A 24,447-nucleotide genomic window follows, 5' to 3' on the forward strand; every position below is an offset into this window, starting at 1 on the left:
GAAGGCTCTTATTTCTTAGTTGTTTATTTTACTCAAATTGCTAACTACAATGAGGAAGTTTAACAATGTATATGTTATTTTGAAAGTCATAAAGTATTTTTTGCTCATAAATATTAAAATGGGTAGGTAAGCAAATAAGACTTCTATAACAGTGGTAGATCTCGTAGATAACCTCAAATTTCTCTTCATAACAACTTAGGTCGGCGCAGCAAAGACGCCGAAACGGTTATATTAAACACCTTTCAAATCAAAATGTATCGAATATGCATGAGGGGAACAAACGTTAGTTTAATTTTATTAGATACAATTTTCCCTTTTATCGCCTTAAAAAACCCCACAGACAAAGTCGGTGAAAATGTTTAAAAAAAATATTTATTAACAGATCGTAACAAGGTCTAAGGATATCGTGTTCAGATTGTTATGTACCTCGTTAGCTCGACAATAAAGTTCCAGTTTCGTTTTATCACGACTATATAACCTTTTCTGTTTCAGTTTATTACTAAGATTGTCATCAAGAGTAAAAATAAAACAAACGAGCCTATACGTTTTTAGCATATTTGGTTAAAAAAAACATATGTATTGGCTATTTACTACGCTATTAGTTGAAATTTCAAGTAACATTTAAACTTCGAAAGGCGGATTCGAACCCACGACAACATGTTCGTAATTTAGCAACCTTAACCCTTAAACAAATGGTGATTGTAATGATAAAAATATAACAGTTTTAGACGAATTTTATTTTACTAGAAACGAAAATAAAAAGTTAATAACGCAAAAATGTTAATTCAAAATCGATATCGAACAAAAATCGATTATTCGCTTCTACCATTATCTTCAAAGCGTCATCCACAACCCTAGTGTTGTCAATTAAAAAATATATTTTTGGTCGCGATCTCGCGCCGCTTGAAATTGTTTTCTTAATTTTATGTCACTTTATATTTACGATAATCAAGAAACAGTGATTCAAAATGAGTGGACCCAACGGTATGTTGTATGGTGGTGATGAAATAGGCGCTTTAGTGTTTGATCCGGGACATCATTCGTTGCGTGTTGGTTACGCACAAGAAGATACTCCTAAAGCTGATATCCCTGCAGTGATCGGCGTTGGACCTGCTACTCACATACCTGATGCTGAAGAGAAGGTTCCAGATGGCAATATCACACAAAGCGGTTAGTTAATCATTTCCATTCCACATAATTTTGAGTAAAACTAGGATCAATTGTTGTTTTTCATTTAAATTTTACTCTTATAGTTTACTGCTTTTACAGATAACTGCAATAGTATTCAAATGTTTGCATGTTTAACATTTCATTGTAATTAAAACATTCACACAATTTGTGAAATGTTATATAAAAAGGTTATGACAAACAAAAGACAATTAGAACAGAGTATTTTCAAGATTGTTGTGGCAATGAACATCATCTCGTATTGCAATGTATTAATATAGGAATACAGAGCAATGTATTATTGTAATATTATGTTGTTAACTTTTACAGCGGCAAAAACAGGGAATGAACTTCGTCACTACATTGATGTGACAGAAATTCATGTTCCCAGACCGGGGATGGAAATACAGACATATATGAAAGATGGACAGGTTGATAACTGGGATTTATTTGAGAAAATGTTGGACTACTGTTATTCTAAAGTAAGTAACTAAAATAACAACACCTGACAAAACTGTGCTGTTGCGGCATTTTTTAAAACAACTGTTTTTTGCTGTAAACTTATCAATAATTTAAGAATTGTTGTCTAGGTGATACGTTCTCCATCAGAACACCATCCGGCACTCTTCACAGAAGCAGTATGGACAACAAGACCAGCAAGAGAGAAATTGGCGGAGTTACTGTTTGAGAAGTATCAAGCACCCGCTTTCTTCCTTGTTAAGAATGCTGTACTGGCTGCATTTGCTAACGGAAAGTCTACAGCTTTAGTGTTAGATGCTGGAGCAAGTCAGACTTCAGCGGTACCAGTTATTGATGGGTAAATACTAGAAACATTTTGTATGAATGATGTTTGTCATATTTGTAATAAAATTGAGTTACAATTATTAATGTGTTGAGTTTGTGATACATTATTAAGGATTGTCCATTGATCCACTCATCATCAATCAACCTGCCCTTATCCCTATGGAGGGTCGGCGCAGTATGTACTCCTCCATACATATCTATCAGACGTCATATCTGAATTTACCCCCTTCTTACGCATATCCTCTTTCACACAATCCATCCATACTTTCTTTGGTCTTCCTCTACCTTTATAGCCATCCACATTCAATCTCATTACTTTTTTGTTTATATGTGTATCATCCCTCCGCATAACGTGTCCAAACCACGCTAACCTTCTGCTCCTCAATTTCTCGATAACTAGCGCTACTTTCATCCATTGATCCACTACCTTTTTTAATTGACTTAAGTTCTTTTTTTGGAAATATTGCAAGCTTTTATTCTGAAATGCCAAATGATGAAGCTTATTAGATTATTGCTTTACATAAATCTTTTATATGCTATAAAATTTTTACACACATATTATTTAGTACCTGTGACAAAATATTATTTTGGTTAAGTATGTACTATGTGCAAATAGGTATGCCATAGTGTCTGCGGCGGTTCGGTCACCGCTAGGTGGGGATCACCTCGCAGCGCAGGCCAAGATCATGCTCAACAACATGCATATACAGATGCTGCCTATATATAGCATACAGGTAAATAAAACTCCTTTATATCTCATTTAAATTGAATGGTGTTTATTTGGTCCTGGGAAACACAGTGAGGGTGACGGGAATATACTTGAGGGTTCATGGGTTAATGATGAAATCTCTATTTTAAATTAAATCTGGATAGGTTAGGAATGATGCATAATGGATGCGTAACCTCTATAAGCGAGAACCTCAGGTTAGAGAGACATCTAAGCAAGAAAATTGTGGACCTTTAGACTCTTGCTTCGATAAACAGGTTCAAATGTAAGCAGACAGGATATAAAATTCTATAGACAATTGTACTTTGTGTTAAATCTTTTGCAATTTTATTAAAATGTGACAATTTCCAGAGCAAGGAAGTGATAAGAGAACGAGAGAGAGCCAAGTATACGTTAAAGAACTTGCCCGCTGGCCTCACACAATCCTGGCAGCAGTATATGCTGAAGCGTCAGTACGAAGATTTCTGTCATTGTGTTGCTCAAGTGAGTATTGTTATTGTTCCTTCCAATCCAGCCAAAATTGTACATAATGTTGGTTCTTGCAGCAAATATTGAATCAAATGAAAAAACCTTTTTTAAAAATAAGCCTTTATTATGTGTTCTTGTTAATTAAAAGAACTTAAAAGTAAAAAAGATAGAGCCCAAACTCTATGAGGATCTTTGCAGGTGTCGGAGAGTCCATACGAGGAGCGAGTGGCTGCGGCGGTGCCGGGAGTGCATCATGAGTTCCCCGGTGGCTACCATCAAGACTTCGGCCCGGAGCGCTTCAAGCTTACAGAATGCCTCTTCGAGCAGACCATGGGTGCTGCACAACTAGGTCATACTTTTTATATACTCCTATCAGTTTATACAAGTCTCTTATCTTGCTCGAGTCTACTTTAAGGTAGCGGGAAACCTCTATAAGTGAGAGTCATTGTTCGGTCTCAGTGAACAACCTCCGTAAGCGAGACTCTGGTTAGAAAAGAACCTTTACAGGCGAGAATAATATTGCGGTTACTTAGACTCTCGCTTTTTTTACCACCTTTGGCCCACAGACCCTCAGGTCAGGGCTTTGTTTGTTTTTGATTATAAAGTGGCAAACAAGTAAGTGGCCACCAGAATTCGCTAAAGTGGCGAATGGACTGCTGCCCATAGATATCTGCTATTACAGATTAGTTGGGTACCTTTAGTCTAAAAAGGAGCAAACGCACAAAAAACATGTCCGCTATGCGTCCCCTCCTCCATCAAATCCACTTTTCATCCCTTCCTTATAAGAAAAGATTGGGAAGGGAAAGAGAATTAAAATTAGTCCTCCGGCACGACCACTCATCAGATGCTTGATGCCTGTCTTGTTTCTTTGCACCGATCGAGCCAGCCCATTCGTGAAACTGATTTTATTACGTCTACCACTGTTAAAGTTATACCATCTATTCATTTGTGATGTCTCCTAATAGGTTTGAAACAAACTCTCGCTCATCGTGGTTCGACTGTAGTATGTTGTGTGGTTGCAGTATGCAGTGCGGCAGGTGCATGTGATGCAGACGCACGACCTGCACTGTGGGGTGGTGTGGTGGCTTGTGGTGGGCTGAGTGCACTCTCAGGCTGGCCTGAACGCGTGGCCCGAGAGCTGGCTGCACGCGCACCTTCGAGTCACCGTCTCAAGACTCATGCTGCACCATCACCACAGGAGAGACGCTTCGCTGCATGGCTTGGTAACATCACACTTGATAATTGATAATTAAATTGTTTCTACCTTCCAAAGAATTAGACTCCGCTCCTTTTTATGAATAAAATGGTGAAAAATAATTAAAGCTCTAAGTAGGTCACCCCTAAAATTGGGGTAGGCTCCGAGCCCCTCGGTGGGGACGTATAGTGAGCTGATGATGAAGTAAGTGGCGCTAGCGTCAATAGTGGGCTGTCATCTGTCAAATTTTTTATACCTAATTCTAGCGATTAAAAAAATGTACTTCTTTTTTTTAATTAAAACTAGCTTTTACCCGCGACTCCGTCCGCGCAGAATAAAAAAATGCACACGAGATAAAAAAAATCCTATGTCCATCCCCATAAATTTTCAGCTAAATCAGTTCGACCGATCTTGAGTTATAAATAGTGTAACTAACACGACTTTCTTTTTATATATAGATTAAAAAAATATATATTTTTGAATTTTTCTCCGAACTTCAATTTTTAGATTTGCAAATTTTTTTGTAAAATCTCATTTTGTGTGCCGTTACAATTTATATTTGCCTCATATAAATTTTTTGTTTGCAGGTGGTTCAATTCTGGCATCGATCGGTTCCTTCCAACAGATGTGGATCTCATCTCAGGAGTATGATGAGGGTGGCAAAGGTCAACTGGAGAGGAAGTGTCCCTAGGGCATAGAGTGCCCTTAACAATGAACTACATTAAGTGTGTGAACAGTGAACTGTGTTTTTATACATTTAACAGTAAAAATCCAATATAGTGAAATAATTCATTCAATTTAACAAAACAGACTACAATATTTATGAAAGTGTACTGAATTGGAGTTCTGTGGTAAGATTTTGCCTATTTTTTGGTAATTAATATAAATTTGAACTATTTGTTAAATATTTTTTAACTTTGGCAGATAAAATTGACCCTTTTAAAAACTAAATAAATATAGAAATATTGGAATTTGTTTGACATTTAAAAAATCCGTTTATGTCTTAAATTGCTAGAATTCAAATGAACAAGCTATAAATAAAAATAATAGTGTATAAATTAATTAATTAAGAAACGGCTTAACTCACATGTGATTCCGGTGACGGCACCGACTAGTTTCGGACTGGTTTCTCGCATGGAGACGCGACGCGACCGCGAAGTCCTTAGAATAACCACTCGCCCTGAAGATGGACCCCCAATGGGTCTAAAACTAGTCTGTGCCGTCACCGGATGATCACATGTGAGTTAAGCCGTTTCTTAATTAATTAATTATTATGTCTCAGGAAAGTTTAAACAATTTAAGTTGATAAATTTTATACTATTATTATAATAATTCACTGTTTCAATGTAAAGAAATCTTAATGATTGTTAGAAGTTAAGTTAAATAATAAATAATAATTTTACTTTAGATTAACTAAAGAAATAAAATATCAAATTTTGTATTATATTTTATTTTGACTACACAATATTTTTTTACTTTATAACCGTATTGTAATTAAATATGAAGGAAAATTTGCAGGAAAATGGGAAAAAATAAAAGGAAAATGAAAAAAATAATTGAAAGCTTTTATTTAACATAATATTTTCTTTTGTATTTATTTTTCATTTATTATTAATTATTACAGCTTCGTAATTTTTACTTTAATTATTTCTATGACAAGTTCAATAAAGAAAATGTATTTTTTTCTAGTAATTACCAAATACTATATCTGAAATCGTATATGCAATTATTATTTAAGTACCAGAAAAAATACTATGTTTTTTTTATATTAATCTTTTACATATATAAAAGCGTTAAAACACGCTCAGTAAATGCCACAAAATGTACTTTTAACAAGATTTCATTGATATAACTAAAAAAAAAAAAACACTTAGATCACCTAAATTTTATGACATTTTATATAATATAGTATTTTCAAAAATTGTGCAGATAATTTAATTGAAATAAACCTACATATGGTACACAATAACTCTAGGAAAAAACCATTGACATACCAGAAGTCGGAAGGGTACTAAAAGCAGTTTAAGGTAAGTGGGAAAAGTGAAACTGCACACAGTCGAGGACATTTATTTCCTACCCACTTTCCCTTCCAATTCAATGAAATATTCTATACAAGTCACATACATAAGTGTTAAATTACAGCTGTTACAGTGCGTCTCCACTGTCGTAACACTTCTATTACAACACGAGTTGATAAGACCAGAGCTCTATTGCTGTTTACTGAACCAATAAACTTGAAATCAAACAGCATTAGTATCAATATTTCAGAACACAATGAAGTTTTTTTTTTATTAAAAGGGAAGTTATAACACTGAATTAATCTTAGTAAATATCTATATTAGTGTGAACATTATGTCTGAAAATCTATTATATTTTTTACCTTGCTGTTTGACTGAAGTGTTATAATAAAAATTCACTGTCTTACATTTTGGGTATATCAATCCCATGTGGGTATTGAATTTAATTCTCCAACTGTACATATATTTCTGAGCCTTCAGCAAGTGTTGGCTCCATGATCCTGTTCAATGTGCAACTTGAAAGCTTGCCGGGAAGCGGATTCAAAGCCACAAGCACCACACACCAGTACATCCGCAGCTGCAACCTCAGCACTATCCAGGTATACCTTGTCTGTACACAACATAAACTTTCTTATAACAATAGAACAAAAGTAAAGGACTAGTTTTTTTTTTATTATTACTAGCTTTTACCCACGACTCCGTCTGCGCGGAATAAAAAAAATGCACACAAGATAAAAAAGTTCCTATGTCCGTCCCCTAGTTCTAAGCTACCTCTCCATCAATTTTCAGCTAAATCAGTTCGACCCATCTTGAGTAAATAGTGTAACTAACAAGACTTTATTTTATATATATAGATAAGATGGCACTGACCTCTACACATGGGCAGTTTAGATCAATTTATACAAATTGTGGTATTTTATGCCTATTTTTCGCCATTTTGGCGCTGATTTTTGCATTTGGTAGTTGTTGTGAAGATTGGTAGCAATAAAAGATATAAAATTAGAAAGGATAGAAAAAGAATTATAAATATATGTATAGAGATCAATGTTGGCAAACGAACAACCAGTCAATTTAGCTGAAAATGAATGCTGTCCAGAGACATCCTCAGTTGTAGATATCTTTATTAAATGGTGAATCATACAGAAAAATATTATCTATTTTCTATGGTCCCCTCCTCCGTTAAATCCACTTCCCCTACCCATAATTTCTTATAATAAAAGTGTGATAAAAGAATATGTCACTCATGAGACTGTACGTGGAATTACTTCTGACACCTGTCTTTTGTGTGGTATAATTATGTAACAGATTGATGGCTCCTAAAAATAAAAGCCAAATTAAACAAAACTGATTGAAATTTGTTCTTTTTATGTTAAAAGTTACCTTTAAGTTTAACTAGCTTTTACCCGCGACTACGTCCGCGCGGAATAAAAAAAATGCACACAAGATAAAAAAGTTCCTATGTTGGCGGACATAGTTCTAAGCTACCTCCCCATCAATTTTCAGCTAAATCAGTCCGACCTATATATATATATAAGATTAACAACATGCACTAAACACAAATACACATTTACATGTACAAATGTGTATTTTTTACTAAAGTAAAAGGACCTATGCGGTCTATTTTGCTTTATGGTTGAAACTTTGAAAGCGTCTCCTGTAAAGTTGTCAATTTGTACATTGGCCGTTAAGTACTTTGCACTATAGGTTTTTAAGATACTTTTTATTTTAGTTGTAGCGGTACTTGAAGTGATGTGGGAAGGATAAATTACAAAAAAAAATAACAACTCACTACTTGTGGCATCATCATCAGCTTCCACATGCTTCTCTTTGACGTGTTTCATCAGCTGGAAAATTCACACATTTTCAGATTTTTATGAAATTCAATTTATGTAAAGACTAAAATGTCGCCCGTGACTTTGTTTATTCCAAATTTATTTAAGCTCTATTGAGCCATTCCGGAGATACATTCAAACAAACATCCATACAACATTCGTATTTATAATATTAGTAGGATAACTCAAAGAAATCTTCAATCTCTGCCTATCCTTGTGTGTCACAGCGTTGTTATTACCTGCCAATGTGTGGAGCCCCTGTAGGGACAGCGAGCACACTGCAGCGTGATGGGCGACGTCAGCCAACCGCCGCGCCTTCGCCCCCCACCGCTACCTCCACCGCCCGCGTGCTCCGCAGCCTGCACGTACAAAATAGTAGGAATTGGTAGAAAAGTGTAAAAACATTATAAATCAGTAGAAAACACTTCAAAACTGTAGACAACGACAGTATATACAAAAACTAGAAATCTACTAAATGGTAGGAATCGGTAGAAAACGGTAACTTTTGGTAGTATTTGGTAGAAATGTAACCTTGTGTGCGGTGAGCTCTTTGATAGCGTTGCACTGGAAACTGCACAGCTTGCAGGAGTAGAGGAACAGCTTGAAGCTGGGTGATGCGAGGAGTTCATGCGGCGGGGGCAGTTCCCCGCGCCGCCGTCCGCGACCTCGACTTCTACTTGCACCCACACCTCCAGTCGAAGACAACTTCCTGTAACATCAAGATTTATATTCCACTAGCTGTCTCCCGCGACTCCGTCCGCGCGCAGTTAATAAGCTTATATGACACGTTCGTAGATTTACCATAGCAGCGCCATCTATTGATTACTTACTCAACCCAGTCGAAAGGTATCGACATCTGTTAGAATCATTTGGAGTTAACAGATAATTGTAACTGTCAAATAATAACAGACAAATAATTAGCAATAAATTAAAATTGCGACTATAATTTGAGATTTAAACTATCCTATCTCTCAAGTTGGATCGAACTGCACATGGTGTGCGAATTTTATTATAATCGGTTAAGTGGTTTAGGAGTCCATTGAGGACTAACATTGTGACACGAGATTTATATATATTAAGACTAGACGGGCTATAAACTGTGATAATTATGCCCATTTCTTTTTCTAGTCACGGCTATTAGGGTAGGTTAGACTACCGCCTAAGGTGACAGGTGTTTAACTTAAAGAAGCACCATAAGTCTACAAATATCTCTATGAAGCTGTGTACTCTCATAACCCAGATTCTCGCTTAGAGCTGAAACTATTACTGTATTAAGTAAAAATCAGCTGACAGTAACTGGAGCTTTAAATCATAAACATGCTAATTATCATTTTCAAATTGCAAATAAACCCTTTAAAAAATACTAGCTTTTACCCGCGACTCCGTCCGCGCGGAATAAAAAAAAACAAAACGGGGTAAAAATTATCCTATGTCCGTTTCCTAGTTCTAAGCTACCTGCCCACCAATTTTCAGTCAAATCGATTAAGCCGTTATTGAGTTATAAATAGTGTAACTAACACGATTTTCTTTTATATATATAGATAGAAGACTAGTTTGTCACCCGCGACTCTGTCCGCGCGGAATTAAAAAAAAAACTTAATAATTAGCCTTTGTGTTCCAGACTATGTTCTACATCTGTGACAAATTTCATCAAGATCTGTTTAGGCGTTCCGGAGATAACTTCAAACATACATCAATCCATCCAAACATTCGCATATATAATATTAAGTTAGATAGTATAACAACATACTTAGCTTTCTGTAAAGCTTTAGCTCTTTCCAATATTTCTGCGGGTGATGGCGCTGGCTTCTGTAAACATATAAATTAGAAATATTAAACTCTATGATAGATAAAAAAAATTAAACCTTGCCAAATTACTTATTAGAAAAGCTTTATATAGTTAAAGGTTTAGATTATGAGAAATAAACTATAAAAAAAATATATGTATATTAAGTCATAAGTATTATAAATGTAAACAAACAATAAAATGTCCTAATTGTTTGACATTTATGATTAGTGACATGACAACTGTCAGTTTACTATATGTCAATGTCTGCAATATTTTTTTAAATACTTGCAACACTGTTGAACTCTTTTCCTCTTCCTCTGTAACTGTGCTAACTCTTGTTTTGTTTTCTTAAAAAAAAATCTGATAATTTTTTGCATCCGTCTAATTCTTATTCCTTTCTCATAAATGTTAAGTTTGAATAAAAATAAGTTACCAATGGTGAGGGTTTCTTTATTGGAGATTGCTGCAAGAACATCAGTGGACCATCAGCACCGTCCACCATCACATATGTCTCTTGGTTCTCCGTTTCTGTTATTTTAAAATAATTTACTTCATTATGTGAGAATATAAAAATTTGTAATTATCAAATTGATATAACCTCAAATATTAACAAATTCAAAAATTAAAATTAATCAAAATATCTGTTATAATTCTAATTACTATAACATCAAATAATTTTCATTTATAATTCAGTTATTTAATGTCTAGTGAGATACAAAAATGTCATGGTTTACAATTTAATGGTAACATTTTATATTTATAAAAGATGCAGTAGTTTTTATATCAACAGTTTACCTTCCCCATCTTCAGTGGTTTGCAAAACACAAGTAACAGTTTCACCTTCATTGCTCTCGGAGGAATCTGCATTCGTCACCAACTGGTAAGACTCCTGACCATCTTCACTCCTGTAGATAATTTTGCAGGGTATGGGCATTTTATAAGTGAAGAACTAATATATTTCGCACTTGGACTCTCAGAATTACTGAAACTTCTTGAGATCCAACTTGAAAATTTATGTGAATGTTTGGATGGACGGATGGATGGATAGTTGGTTGTTTGAAGGTATCTCTGGTACGACTCAACAAGTCTTGATGAAATTTGGCATAGACAACATAGTCTGGAAGAACACATAGGCTACTAATTAAGTTTTTTTTAATGCCCCATGGACAGTCACAGGCAACAACTAGTAAAATTAAAAAAATTGAATATTTAAGTTTCTTGTTAAATAATCTGTGTATTTTTATATTAAAAAAATATGGACAAAATAACAGTACAATAAGAAAAAATTACTTAATTTGTCAAAAGACAAACTCACCTAACTAAAGTCAAGTTTAGTAGGTCCACCATCATGTTTTTACTGGAGTCCAGAACTTGCATATATTTCATACCATCACTACTACTCTCTCCCACTTCCAACACATTGCCGTCCAAACGCTCAAGCTGTAATTTTAATATACATTTTTAATACAGAGAAATTTCATACTCACGTACCAAGATTGTAACATAGTTAGGGAAAGACAGAAAATTTTCCTGAAGGTGAGATTTCCATAGATCAAAATTAAAAACTTCTTCGATAATACCTCATTTTTTTTTAGCTTGTCAAAGGAAATGTTGAGTAATAAATCAGTCATAATTACAACTTATTATCAAGTCAAATCAGTTATTGTAAAAAAACTAATGCTCACCTGCGCTTTATCAAATGAAGTCACCTCAACAATTTCTAATTGATCTGAAATTGAATATATTTTTAAACCACAGAATCAAAAATATGGTTTCAAAAGGATCATTTGAATCCATTATCAATATTTTATCAAGATATTTTTTCTAGCTGTTATCCTTTGAAAAATACACACCATCTTTGTATTGTGAAGATAACAACCGTGCAGATGATGATCCTCCATTTTCCTCATCTGACATGATTTATACAGCCTGAAAGGCAAGTATTTTTGTTAATACAAGAGAATAGGAAGTCACAGTCAACATTTTATTGGTTTACAAAATTGGTTCGAAAGGTATTTTTAGTATTATCTAAATTAATATGGAGATGAACTATAGAGCATGTTCCTATCATCTTGAACTGGTGTTAACCACAACAGCAATTTAGATACTCATGAGATAGTCCGCTTTTATAGGTTATGTTAATATTCTTTTTTTGAAGGCATAATATTTTAAGATTTTACTATTAATTAACACTTATAGAAATCAAATATCTTTATGCAGTGTAATAAATATTAATCTACTTGGTTATTTGACATTAGCTGTAGAGCCACGCGTACGTACATTTCGGTAAACATGATCTATTCTTATATTTACAATTTAGGATAATGGGAAGTAAACTTCACGAAAATATTGAAAATATTATTGAACGAAGCAATTTGTAAAGCATATACAGTATATTTATACGTCAAAAACAAAATTTTATTGCAACACTACCTTTCGTGGTGTTTCTATAATGACAATAATTTGTAAATTGTTAAATTGCAACAATCGTCTACTACCGTTTAATGGCAACAATTTTCTTGATTTGCATGAATAAAAGTAATGAAAAACTAAGTAAACACCACTGTTAACAAAGGAGAAAAGAATAACAGATGCATTAGTGCAACATCGCCATTGTCAAACTTGGTGAAACAATTTCTATTGAAGCAGTTTTATTTGTATCGTGCAACGATTTAAAGTTTTAAGACCATGAAGTTGCCATAGTTAAAAATAACTAAGCCTTTTTAAAATATTTTTCTTTCAAAAATATAAAATGATCAAAAGATTGTTTGACTAAATATTGACTTTTAACCAACCTATTCAATAAATGTTCTAGTTTAAGCCACATTAAAATATACCTATACAAATAATCGTCAAAAGATACAAATTAGAAACATTTAAGATCAAACGAAAGCTGAATTCGTTTCAAATATTCTGATACATATATTGTGTGACTTATCAAAACCGAAAAATACATTACCGTTCAATAGTAGTAGTTCAGTCATAAACCTAGTATTTTTGCTGCTATTGTCTTAACCAATAGTGGTTTATGTGAATAATGGAACGTATAGTTAGTATAACCACATGTTTATGTAATAAATGCGGACAATATCTCCCCCCTGCACAATGACACCAGTCTGGATTGTTTTTCGCAATTTTAGGGGAAAATCCAATACAAGTTTAATTCGCAAATAACAATGCGTATTTATTTCATAAATTATATATGAAGTTTAATTTCTGATAGCGAAAGCATAATTATTGGTATAAATTTATTCAATGGCTAAAAATAAGCTAACATTTACAAGGGTATATCCCTTTAAAAGTAGCAGTAATGGCAAAATACAAATTATACTTGGAGGACATATAGAAAAGGACAGTTTCTATGTACTTACTTTATTTGAAAATAGTTGACACGAAAAAAATTTAAATTGTTTCATCGCAATAGTTGACGAAATAAGTTTTCGCGGGAAAGATATGGAAATGGGGAGAATTGGAAAGCCAGCCTGGGGATACTAAAAGGAGACAGAGATATGTAAGAATCAATAACGAACACCAAAATTACACAGACGAAGTTGATTTTTCGCTCATTGTCTCTTTCTTTCTCGCGAAAAACTCGTAAGCTACATTGAAAAATGAAAATTTAAACAATACGCTGAATTTAAACAAAAATATAAAATAAAATGATAAAAATATGAATACTTGCATTGAATAAATGAATCCTGTATATAATATTAATCATATAATCAATTGATGTTGATGTTTTCGAAGAAAGTTCTAACTCACGCTATCAAAATTTATTTTCAATTTGGATATATAAAGGAAAGTTGAATATTACTTTCGGGGAGGTCCGTAGCTACTCCGTAAGCCGGTGTTGCGAGGATCCGGTCTAACTCCTCGCTACAGTTATCGACTAATCGGTTCTAATTAAGTGAAAAGATGATGATGATGAAAAGCGCTCTATGAAGACATGATAATAAATGCTAAAGAGGAGCTTTGGTCTCTCACCCCCACGGCAGTAGCTAATTCGACCTCCTTTTTGTTTTGTTTTTTTTTTTTCTTTCAAAATTTATGTTTCAGCAATTTATTTTGTATTTGAATTTTTATTTTTACTATCGTTAATAATGTTATTTATAACAATATCATATTGATAACTAATTATAACAATTTATTCATTTATCTACTTTAAAAAGGAGTTGGTTCTCATTTCGTCTGTATTGTTTTTATAATGGTTATATATTATTTATTACTTGAAATGACTAAAAGAACTGTATATTTAGTAATAGAATATTACATTAAAATATTATTACATTTTCAAATATATCACAGCTTTATTTGAAAAATCGCCTCCATAGTTTTGTATCCTCTATAATAAAAGTGTGTACACAGCAATAGATGTCGCTTAAATGTATGAGATTTTTTTAAGAAATTGCATGCGTTTAATATCGTGTGTAGAAGGCAATTATAGATGGCGTTGTCCACGTTCCACGAATACAATTTTGTAACATTTCAAAATGGTAGTTTTATACCTATAAGAAATTGTAGATAAATTAATTTATTAAAGTTTAATAAGAAAAAATCCAATAACTGTTATCTTCACGTCGTATTGATAATTAGCAAAAATAATATATTTTGCTAACTATAATTTCAATTAAATAACAATTTAACTCCATCAAAATTTATCTTCCGTTAAGTGGATTTCTAATAAGATAAAATATAGAGATAAACTAAATTATAAAAATTAAATATACTAACTAACATTTAAAATGTTGTCGATTACTTTTCTATCAGTTGTTTCAATGTATTTGTGATTATTAAGACAACGAATATTCATTAGGTTAAAATATACTTGCACATGCGCATAAAAATAATTTTAGAAAAAAAATGCAAAAGGAAGTCGAAGCGGCTACAATCGGTGTCTGTGAGAAGTACTCTCGTTTTAGTTTTAAAGAACTGTTTATATTTTATTCCATTTCAATATGATACCCATACATGACGACATTGATAACGACGACATATTCAGAGGCGGAGGATTAGACCGGCCCTCACACCAGCACCGGCTTACCGTGTAGCCTAGGACTCCCCCAACAGTATAGCTGCCGGTTTTGATATATACTGACGACCTTAAAAACATCGCAAGCGTGTTTCAGCTTTTGCTTTCTGATTGGCTGGCATTGAATCGATTTACACGTCTGACGCCATCGAAGTGATGTTCCACACTTTTGCACGACGCTTTATTTTTCCTCAATATATTCCTTTATACTACACCATTTTTACCTATTAGATTTTATTGGAATTGCTTCCAATAAGAGAAGCCATTGAGGGTTTACTTATTGTACATACACAAATAATATTGCGAATAGGATTCTAAATTAAGCAATAGCTATTTTGCTTCTCTATTAAAATTGAATAACCAAACGATTATGCTGTAGTTATTTTTAGTATGTTGTCGCCTCTTGAAATATATATTTTTCTATCGTCAGCGTAAATACTAGACCTTTCTTGTATTTTTCTATTATTAGAAAATGTCAAATATACGATAATAATTCAACAGAAAATATTCTCTTTTGATTCACAGTTTATTTTTACAATTCCTACACTTTTTTAAATATGCTTTTAAAATAACAGGCAAATATTTTTCACAGAATATTTTATTGTAAAAATAGACAGTGTCCCATCTCTATGTTCCTCCTACCTGTAATTTGATTGATGTTATAAATGTTAAGACTTCTAATTCTAAAGTCCTCTTTTTTGATATTTTAATTTTTTTGTTTTTAATTTTCTAATAAGTCAATTAATTCTAAGTTGATTCTTCAGTTTAAAATCTTTAATTTCATACATTTTTAATAAAACTAACACTGGCAGCATAGCACTGTTAATATTAAAAACAAATGAAGATTACATTTAACGTTCAGTATAATATAAATTTAAAAATAGAATGTTCCCTTTTAAATTTCTTGGAATTTTATAGCGACCTCTTTTGTTGTCCTTAGTCGATATTTTAAACCAAAGGCTAGTCCTATAGGTTACGCCATGCAAGGCAACATTGTAGTTCACAAAATTTGATATAGATGGGGCTCTATATAACATACAAGAATGAAAAACCTTCTTAATTGTGTAATAAAATTATCAAACTACTGAATCAAAACGTTCTGTTTTTCACAAATAATTTGTTTATTATACAGAAATACGTTTTAATCCCATTGATCTCATTTTTACATCTAATAAATTTTAAGTTACAAGAGCATAAATACAGATTGCAAACAAGATATATTGGGTTCGATTCCACTATTTAATTCTTTTTATGAATGTAATATACTCGTATTTGTATTTCCATTTTTTTTTCAATCAAATTAAACAAATAAGGTGGCATTCAGTATTTCCGCAACTAGACCAACCCATCTCTACCAATATGTATATTTTTATATGTAAATTTTTGTAAAACACTAAAATCAGATCGTCCACCTAAGTACGCCTTAATAGCGAAGCGAACACTTCCTGAGAGGACGCATAGAAAGAGGATACTATCTCTTTCAACGCGTCCTCTACCAAATCTACCTAATTTTCCAAACCCTTCCGTACAAGTAAAGTGAGGAAGTTAAGTTTTGTTTGATGCATTCTTCGTGGTGTGACGTGGAATTGGTTCCACGGGCCTTTCTTCTGTATGGTTGTGGTATTTCTCTCTGTATGATGGTATGGGAATGGATGTAAAATAGTTTAATATTGTCCATTCAGATTAATTTAATAGCCGCAGATTTTATACGACTTGACTGGACAGACTCAGACAACGTTACTGCGCAGCCGTCGAAGACTGCTTTCTACAGAGGCTTTATGCTTCGTTGAACTTATGTTAAGGCGAAGCTCTACAAAACTATTAAACATAAATTACGGAATTTTTATTTATTCTAATTTTTTTTAAAATCTTATACTAGATGATATCTTTGTTCTAAAATTAAAATTTTAATTAGACATTTTATAATGATTTACCTATGTCCTTAACAATTCGAAAGTATATTACGACGACTCTTTCCACCTGTTCGATGTCCTTGAAAAACTTATCTTTTGAAATTTCATATTCTAATTTAAGCCACCTAAAGGTTATTAAGAACAAAGAATAATAAATGACTCAAGATTAAAATTGCTTAAAAGGCACTTCGCCTTAAAAATTACATTGATATCAGGTTCCCGTTCCCATCCCTCTCTGGGCGGTACTTACAGAGCACTTTATTACAGAGATATTACATATTTTATACTATAGTTATCACAAAAGACATTGAAGAAAATTTAATATTATATCATTCTTTAAAACCATTTATATTAAAGTATTTCCTTGAAAGCAATAAGAAGGCAATGAAAAAAATTTAATTTTCTCTATCTCTTATGATTAATTCCAATAAAATCGTAAGAAGAGAAGGTGAGAGATAGAGTAAGAAATGAAAAACGGTAGATCCATATGTAATATTTTGTTTATTTAATAACTGGACATCCGAGTCTATTCACCGGTCATTGTGCCTGTTGTCAGGCTTCAGTTTTTCTGTCCGTTTGTTGAACTCAGATTTATTTTGCGTTGCATTGCATCTTTGTGAAATCTCTGCAGCATTCATTACACTGTAAAAGTTCTGAATCACGCTATTGATGTTTTTTCGAGTGTCAGAATATAAGAAAGCAAGGGGGTTACGTTTTCAGGGAGTCCGTAGCCACACGGTGAGGCGGTACTGCGCAGCCGTCGTAACAAGTTTGCGCATGCCTCAAGTTTAGACCTTGTCAACGTCGCAATAAGACCCAAACTTCAACATTTGCCATTCTGTCGACTAGAAGAAATTGCTAGGCTTTGTTACTGTTACTCAGTTACCCCGCGACAACATTGGAATGACGAATGCTTGGACTTGCAATAAAATATGCCTGACAGCACCTGTGTGGCGAATTTGACTCCTCTTTTGTAAACCGTAGAGTTTATTTTCCCTTAATTTCTGATATGACAACCTTATTCAGCTAACGTAACTGAAAATATCTCATAACTAAACAATTTAAGCAATTTTTAAAGTTTTCATTTGAGTTCTAATATTAATCTTACTAATATTATAAATGCGAATGCTTAGATGGATGAATGGATGTTTGCTTGAAGTTTACTTATTAACTTATTATGTATTTTTTTTTATTTCCGCTCGGACGGAGTCGCGGGCGACAGCTAGTTGAAATAATAAACAAAAGCTGCATATTCTTTCAAAAATGATTTTTACAACTTATATTTAAACATTTTATACATCTAAATAAGTCTAGGTTCAGGCTATTCTGTTATTTCCAGTCTCTACCTGTCTATAAAACAAGAGCGTGTTGATTTTCGCTCATAAAGTAAATTATTTCGGACACACACATGTGTATTATATCGGTTCATTGTACTTATAACGTTGTTATAGACTAGCGAAAACCCCAACTGCGCATGTCTTTCTTACGTCAAACTACACGCTATAAACAGAAGATTTGTAGAGTATTTACGTAAATTCAAGTAAAAATAGAGAATTATAACAAATATTCAATATAATTTAAGTAAAGAAATATATAATCATAAGGTATGTTTGTTCAATCTTATATTTTTATTACATAATAGTTTGTTTGAATTAAAAATAAGAGCTAAAGACTGAATTTAAATGAATGAAAATTGCCAATTTTATTTAAATATTTTTAATTTCTCAAAGTTAAATTCTTTTTTTATAAATTTTAAATTTGACATTAAATGCTGTGTTAACAGAATAAACAAAATTTGATTTTTTTTTTCTTTGTTTATAGATTAGAAATGACTTCAGGCAGTTCAGGAGCTGTATTCTTTTTAGGAACCAGAGCCCATTATCAGGTATTAAAACTAATATTTCTAGATTTGTTTCTACAAATATTGCTTTTAGTTATTTTTTTTTTAGTATAAAATATTCAATACGGTCACAAGTTCTACTATTCTTTTTGGTGGTGGACTTTTTGGAGTAAAAAAATAAATAAATTAAACATTTAGTTGTTAAATCACTACTGTGGGTATCAATTATACAAAGCATGTATAATTTACATTGAAAACTTATCCTAAAATTCACCTTTACTTTTAGGTGCTAGACCAGCCTGAGTCAAGGTTTGATTCCGAGAACGGCAACACATCAACGGAGACGATATACCAGAACCACAGCAGTCAGGAGCTGTGGCCCAAGCCACAGACCAGCTACGATGACGTCGACAGGAGGAATTGGAACTGTGAAGGTGACGTCACTGGTAAGTTTGGAGTATGTTTTGTTTACTCAAGTTCTGTTCGATCCAAATTTTATGGCGCCTAAGATTATCGTATGCGTAGCTGAGAGAGAGATTACTGCGTGGCACCCTGACGGACTGTCCCTCTCTTTAATATAGAGTTAGGTAGTGTAGTTAATCAAACTATAGAAAAGACCTCTATCGTTTGCGACGTATCTGCTTAAGTTTTAATACATATAAAAAAGACGTCTTTTATTTTTTAATTTGACAAAACACAACCTCTTAAATGTGAACGTAATACTAATGTTATGTGTTCCTCTAGTGACATACGAAAAAGAAAAGCAAGAAATAGGTGTTGGAGTGAAGAGGCGGACCAAAAGACGTCAGAGCGAGGCCGCGCTCTGCGAGGAGCTACGTCCTGCGGCACTCAACTGTCTTGCTGATAAGTATGTGATACTAAAATGTGAGCTAAAATTCGTTAAATATAGACACGAAGGGAGTCTCTTAATGTAGAGTCACTAAGAAAAATCTAGTAAAATAACTTTGTCTAACTAAAAGTTATTACATCTCTGTCACGTATAAAATCGTTAGTATGCTATTGCGGAGTTAACAATGCATGAAAATTTAGAATAGCATCGTACTAATGCGCCCTAAAAGGATAGAGACAAGCCTTGGGCAAATTCCGATGGTTAACTTGTATCTTTGTAATTTTTTCACATTACAAAATGCAACCAGTCAAAAAACGAGACACTGGGCACTTTACAGCTACGCTCAAGAAGCCATCTTGCATCTATTTAGTAAAAGTTAATCTCCAGTGAGGTGCCGAAGCCCAAACCTCGTCGTGTTTCCTTGCTGAACTTCCTAAGTTCGCTGGCTCGTCGCAAACCACGGCTGGAGTCCGATCAAGTGCAATATCTGCGCCATCTGGAGAGCGCACTCACTAACTGCACCTACAGGGAATCCTGCCGCTGTCTCGACTGTCAGGTAACATAACTATTACTGTATGTCCGCAAGTATTTGTTCCGGGTGAACTGCAAAACGACTGGGCTGATTTTAACGGAACTTTTACTGATAGGTAGCTGATATATGCGGGAATAGCGGGTTGTGTTTTTTCTAAAACTGGTGAAGATACAAACAATAGCTAATCTATAAAAAGGAAAGATTTTTTGTTTTGCATTGAATAGGCTCCGAAACTACTTTACCAATTTGAAAAATTCTTTCACTGTTGGGAAGCTTCACCGTCCCCGGATGACATAGGCTATAATTATCACTAGTTTTTTTTTCGCACGGTCGAAGTCGCAGACAACTGCTCGTCTTAAAACGTTACTCGCTTTTTACACGTGTGTAGTAACTATTACATCTTACCAATATTATAAATGTGAATGTTTGGAAGGATGGATGTTTGTTTAAAGGTTTCTCCAGAACGGCTATATGGATATCGATGAAATTTAACATTGGAAGAACACATAGGTTACTTATTACGATTTTTTTTTTACTTCTTGGCACACAGAGTCGCGGACGACAGCTAGTAGCTTTATATAACTACAATTATTATGATCCAAATCGGCGTGTTCGTATCTATAGTGAGGTCGTATAGTTGAACTGATTAAAACAAATTAGAACATTACTATAAATAGAGCATACACGCGTACTGGTTGCGTAGTGACCTTGTATTTACGATAATGTTGCAGGAAGTTTGCAAAATAATAATGCAACTGTGTGTTTACATTACACGAACCTTAAACAATCTGTATTATGTCTGGATTTGTTACCTGCAAATTGTGAATACTGACAGTCTGTAATTTGCCTAAGCAAATTGCAACATAAAATCTTACTAATATTATAAATGCGAATGTTTTAATGGATAGATGGATGGATGGATGTTTGAAAGTATGTATCTTAATAACGGCGGCATAGATCTTGCTGAAATTTGACTTTTGCATAAATGTAGAACATAGTCTGGAAAACACATAGACTACTAATTGTTTTTTTTTTAATTCGGCGCAGACGGAGTCGAGGACGATAGCTAGTGTTGTATGTAACGAAAACATAAATGTATGTGTAACACATAATATTATTTATATATTTAAAGAAGGTTAATAATAAAAGAATTTATAGAAGAAAATGAATTTATTTAAGCCGCAATTTTAATCACAGAATTTTAAAAATTTCGAAGACATTTTTTTTTAATTAAAGCTTTTCTTGATTTATTTATATAAAGCACCATGCCAATGTTAATTGTCCTATCACATTATGTATTATTGCATTAAATTTATGTACTATTAATCAAATAATTTAACATTGTATATGTTAAATAAATAAAAATGATTTAACATTATGTACAGGTTTAATACAAATTTGTTGTATAAATTATTCAACAAATTTATCTATGTCATATTCTAAATGTGAATCAACATCGTCACTTTGTTCTTTCGTCTTCTTCCTATCTTCCAATCTTATGCATTTAAGACATTTCTGTCCTTTCCGAAGCCAACAACCTCTATGGTACATTGAGTTACATTTTTCACACATAATGGCACCACTGTCAAAGGGATATAATATCTCATTATTACTGCATATTTCACATAAATATCCTTTACCGGAACATAACGAACAATTTGTTATGTGTGACCTACAAACTTCCGTTAACTCTGTCAGTTGAGTTTCTAATGTACCATCATTGATTGCCTGTAAATGGGACATACTGTATTTCTTATTTACATCTCCTAGTTGTATAAATAACGGAGATAGTAACAAGCTGCCTTCACCACACGCACATAGATACCTTCTCATCCATTCTAAATCCTTCCGCATCTTATGCACCCACTCTAACTCAGCTGTAAAACTAAACAACTTGGAATTTATACTCTCAACATCTATATATGGTCTCGTCCAAGATAATGTTAACATTTGATAAGCGATTCTTGAAATATAACGCTTCTCCCAGTCCCAATTATGTACAACTCTCGCAGGTATCGGAGATAGATCATTCCAGTGGCACGTTGTGCAGAAATACAACCCAGTGTAGTCACATAACCTCGGTTCGTTCCATGAATCTTTAAAAGTTAATGCAGTTTGACATTCCGCACATTTATAATCTTGTACTGAAAGACCTTTTTCCGGGCAAATGTTCATTTCAAATTGACCTTTCTCTGTCATCACCACATGTGCACACATTCTACATATGTCATCAACACATTTGTAATGGCACAAGTAGCCACAGTCAGTGCAAATGTACGAACATTGTACTATGCTCCAAATTACCCCACTGCAATGATCACAATACTGTTTTCTATTACTAGGATTCAATTGCTGCTCAAAGTGGTGACCTTTTATAGATACCTTGACTCTCTGTTCACCGTCGTTGTCTTTTAAATCCTCCAAACGTAACCTCAATTCTACTAAATACCTGACCAACCATTTTCGTTCGTCAGAGCACTGAGGACTGTTCAAAACGAGTTCTTTGCATTGTTTTATAGCTTTTTCTACCTCTTCCCGCGTCGCTGAACTGTGGATTTTGAGTTTCTTGTTTGCAATCGATTTCGGTATGTAATTTGAGTCGTAGCTTTCGTCTGCAGAGACGCATCCCGAGGTAGAGGATGACGAGGCAGTTCTCGTGGTGACATCAGCGCTCCGCGGGCTGCAGCATATCAAGCTATTCCGATACTTGGGCGAGTCGTTTGCCAACGCTGCGGCCATCGTAATTTACTAATAAGTTTTTACAAATCACGTTGTAAAATCCAGTATCACATTATTAAACACGTCGTCCTTGGATGATATTACGATGTGCAGACTTAACAATTCAGTACGAATATGATTTAAATACACACATGTTACGTATCGCGGATTTCCTTTGTTTGGCATGAATATTAATTATTCAAAGACGTTTATGTGTATTTGTCATTGTTATAAATTATTGCTTTGCTTTTATTTGATATTTGTGACAGTGACATTTGTGTCTGAAGTTTGACGTAGTTGACGTACTTTGTATTTTATTAGGTTGGTACTGGGTATTCTACGCTTGTGATTCGTTTTACGCCGTTTTACGTATGTTCTATTTTGTCACAAAAAAAACTGTTATGTTTAAAAAAAAACTGTAAAAAGTATAAAATCGTATTGACCTTCGTTAGGTAATATACCAAATTTATAAATGCAAACTACGCAGCTTTTTAGCATTACAATAGTTACAAAAAATTAATAGCTTCCCTTCAAACTAACTTTTAACGACACATGTGGAAATGGGACTGTGCAATAAAAATGTAAATAAATCAGATATACACATAAATAAACCATATATATGTATGTATTTTGTTAACATTTACAGAGTCGATATTTCGAATGCGACGAAAGCGATGAAGAGTATAGTTCCGACGAGAGCGAGTACACGCCACGGTATACCGTCCATCCTGAGCCAATCGTCGAACATGATAATGATGACTCTGATGATGAGGTGTGAATATACGCAATTATTTTCGCTTATCACTTATTCTTATCAGCATGTTGTTTGCGGTGGCTTCTTGACATGATGTGAAGTTTTTGGTCGTTTACTTAGTTCTCTACTGGCTTCAAGCGAGTAGGTATCGCAGACATTAATGATCCAGAGAACAGAGCAGTAACAAAATATTACAAATTTCTCAGGTGTTTACAAACTCTGTGGCTGGTGATAACACATCGACTGATCTTCTGCTCGACACCAAGGAGAAGATGTCAATCTCCTCTGACCCGCTGGACGAGGAGGCAGGCCTAGAACTCGAGGTGGCGGCCGGAACTCCCGTGCTGCTCAACTATCTCCTCACTCATCCCATCACATGTTCCATTCAGTAATCGTCGTACCGAAGATCTTAATTATGATATTTTAAAACTTTGCAACGGTTTCAGAACGCATACTGGCCATAATTGTTTTTTTTTTTCAAATTTTAACCAAGGTGACTTTATCTGATCTTCTTTTGCCTCTTATTTATTATTGGTTTCTTACTGCTTTAATTTTAATTCAAGGTATTCTTATGAAGTGCACTTAATATATTTCTGTTTTCGCTTTTGGCTTTTTCGCGCCCTTCGTATATTATCTTCATTCTGATAATTGTGTAAGATAGGTGTAGATAAATAATGTGCCTTGAGGCATTTATCATAGGCCTTAATTAAAACACTCGCCATTAAAAAACACCAAAGGAGCTACTTACGATAGGATTTAGCTTCCATATGACATAAGACCAGTTAATCCGTTCATTTAAATGAAGTAATTA

General features: G+C 33.7%; 4 protein-coding genes across 4 annotated transcripts; 2 read left to right on the forward strand and 2 right to left on the reverse strand.

Moving 5' to 3' along the window:
* Positions 1 to 875: 875 nt before the first annotated feature.
* Positions 876 to 5,167, forward strand: LOC106709517 (actin-like protein 6B). Its single transcript, XM_045682523.1, has 8 exons — positions 876 to 1,170; positions 1,498 to 1,649; positions 1,758 to 1,984; positions 2,588 to 2,705; positions 3,050 to 3,181; positions 3,365 to 3,515; positions 4,189 to 4,389; positions 4,949 to 5,167. Exons 1-8 carry the CDS (start codon positions 969 to 971, stop codon positions 5,050 to 5,052), a joined length of 1,287 nt encoding a protein of 428 aa, XP_045538479.1. The 5' UTR covers positions 876 to 968; the 3' UTR covers positions 5,053 to 5,167.
* Positions 5,168 to 6,289: 1,122 nt separating this feature from the next.
* LOC106709518 lies at positions 6,290 to 12,631 on the reverse strand. Its single transcript, XM_045682656.1, has 11 exons — positions 12,434 to 12,631; positions 11,854 to 11,929; positions 11,686 to 11,729; positions 11,316 to 11,440; positions 10,796 to 10,905; positions 10,434 to 10,528; positions 9,962 to 10,020; positions 8,743 to 8,920; positions 8,451 to 8,570; positions 8,169 to 8,223; positions 6,290 to 6,989 (listed from the first exon to the last, which is right to left on the reverse strand). Exons 2-11 carry the CDS (start codon positions 11,915 to 11,917, stop codon positions 6,856 to 6,858), a joined length of 984 nt encoding a protein of 327 aa, XP_045538612.1. The 5' UTR covers positions 11,918 to 11,929; positions 12,434 to 12,631; the 3' UTR covers positions 6,290 to 6,855.
* Positions 12,632 to 18,446: 5,815 nt separating this feature from the next.
* LOC106709498 lies at positions 18,447 to 24,032 on the forward strand. Its single transcript, XM_045682395.1, has 7 exons — positions 18,447 to 18,546; positions 18,764 to 18,827; positions 19,069 to 19,228; positions 19,527 to 19,650; positions 20,020 to 20,188; positions 23,529 to 23,654; positions 23,843 to 24,032. The coding sequence occupies exons 2-7, from the start codon at positions 18,771 to 18,773 to the stop codon at positions 24,026 to 24,028; spliced, it is 822 nt and encodes a 273-aa protein (XP_045538351.1). The 5' UTR covers positions 18,447 to 18,546; positions 18,764 to 18,770; the 3' UTR covers positions 24,029 to 24,032.
* Positions 21,553 to 23,156, reverse strand: LOC106709514 (differentially expressed in FDCP 8 homolog). The gene has a single exon (XM_014501332.2). The coding sequence runs from the start codon at positions 22,901 to 22,903 to the stop codon at positions 21,575 to 21,577; it is 1,329 nt and encodes a 442-aa protein (XP_014356818.2). The 5' UTR covers positions 22,904 to 23,156; the 3' UTR covers positions 21,553 to 21,574.
* Positions 24,033 to 24,447: the final 415 nt, after the last annotated feature.

The sequence above is a fragment of the Papilio machaon genome, chromosome 19 (assembly GCF_912999745.1).
Source record: "Papilio machaon chromosome 19, ilPapMach1.1, whole genome shotgun sequence".
Taxonomy (NCBI): Eukaryota; Metazoa; Arthropoda; class Insecta; order Lepidoptera; family Papilionidae; genus Papilio; species Papilio machaon.

Coding starts and splice junctions, on each gene's coding strand:
- LOC106709517 (XM_045682523.1), top strand. CDS start 969: ATGAGTGGACCCAACGGTATGTTGTATGGTGGTGATGAAATAGGCGCT. Junction 3,182..3,364: donor TCTGTCATTGTGTTGCTCAA/GTGAGTATTGTT, acceptor GGATCTTTGCAG/GTGTCGGAGAGTCCATACGA. Junction 4,390..4,948: donor ACGCTTCGCTGCATGGCTTG/GTAACATCACAC, acceptor TTTTGTTTGCAG/GTGGTTCAATTCTGGCATCG.
- LOC106709518 (XM_045682656.1), bottom strand. CDS start 11,917: ATGTCAGATGAGGAAAATGGAGGATCATCATCTGCACGGTTGTTATCT. Junction 10,529..10,795: donor AACCACTGAAGATGGGGAAG/GTAAACTGTTGA, acceptor TTAAAATAACAG/AAACGGAGAACCAAGAGACA. Junction 6,990..8,168: donor TGATGATGATGCCACAAGTA/GTGAGTTGTTAT, acceptor TGTTGTGTACAG/ACAAGGTATACCTGGATAGT.
- LOC106709498 (XM_045682395.1), top strand. CDS start 18,771: ATGACTTCAGGCAGTTCAGGAGCTGTATTCTTTTTAGGAACCAGAGCC. Junction 19,651..20,019: donor CTCAACTGTCTTGCTGATAA/GTATGTGATACT, acceptor GTTAATCTCCAG/TGAGGTGCCGAAGCCCAAAC. Junction 23,655..23,842: donor ATGATGACTCTGATGATGAG/GTGTGAATATAC, acceptor CAAATTTCTCAG/GTGTTTACAAACTCTGTGGC.
- LOC106709514 (XM_014501332.2), bottom strand. CDS start 22,903: ATGGCCGCAGCGTTGGCAAACGACTCGCCCAAGTATCGGAATAGCTTG.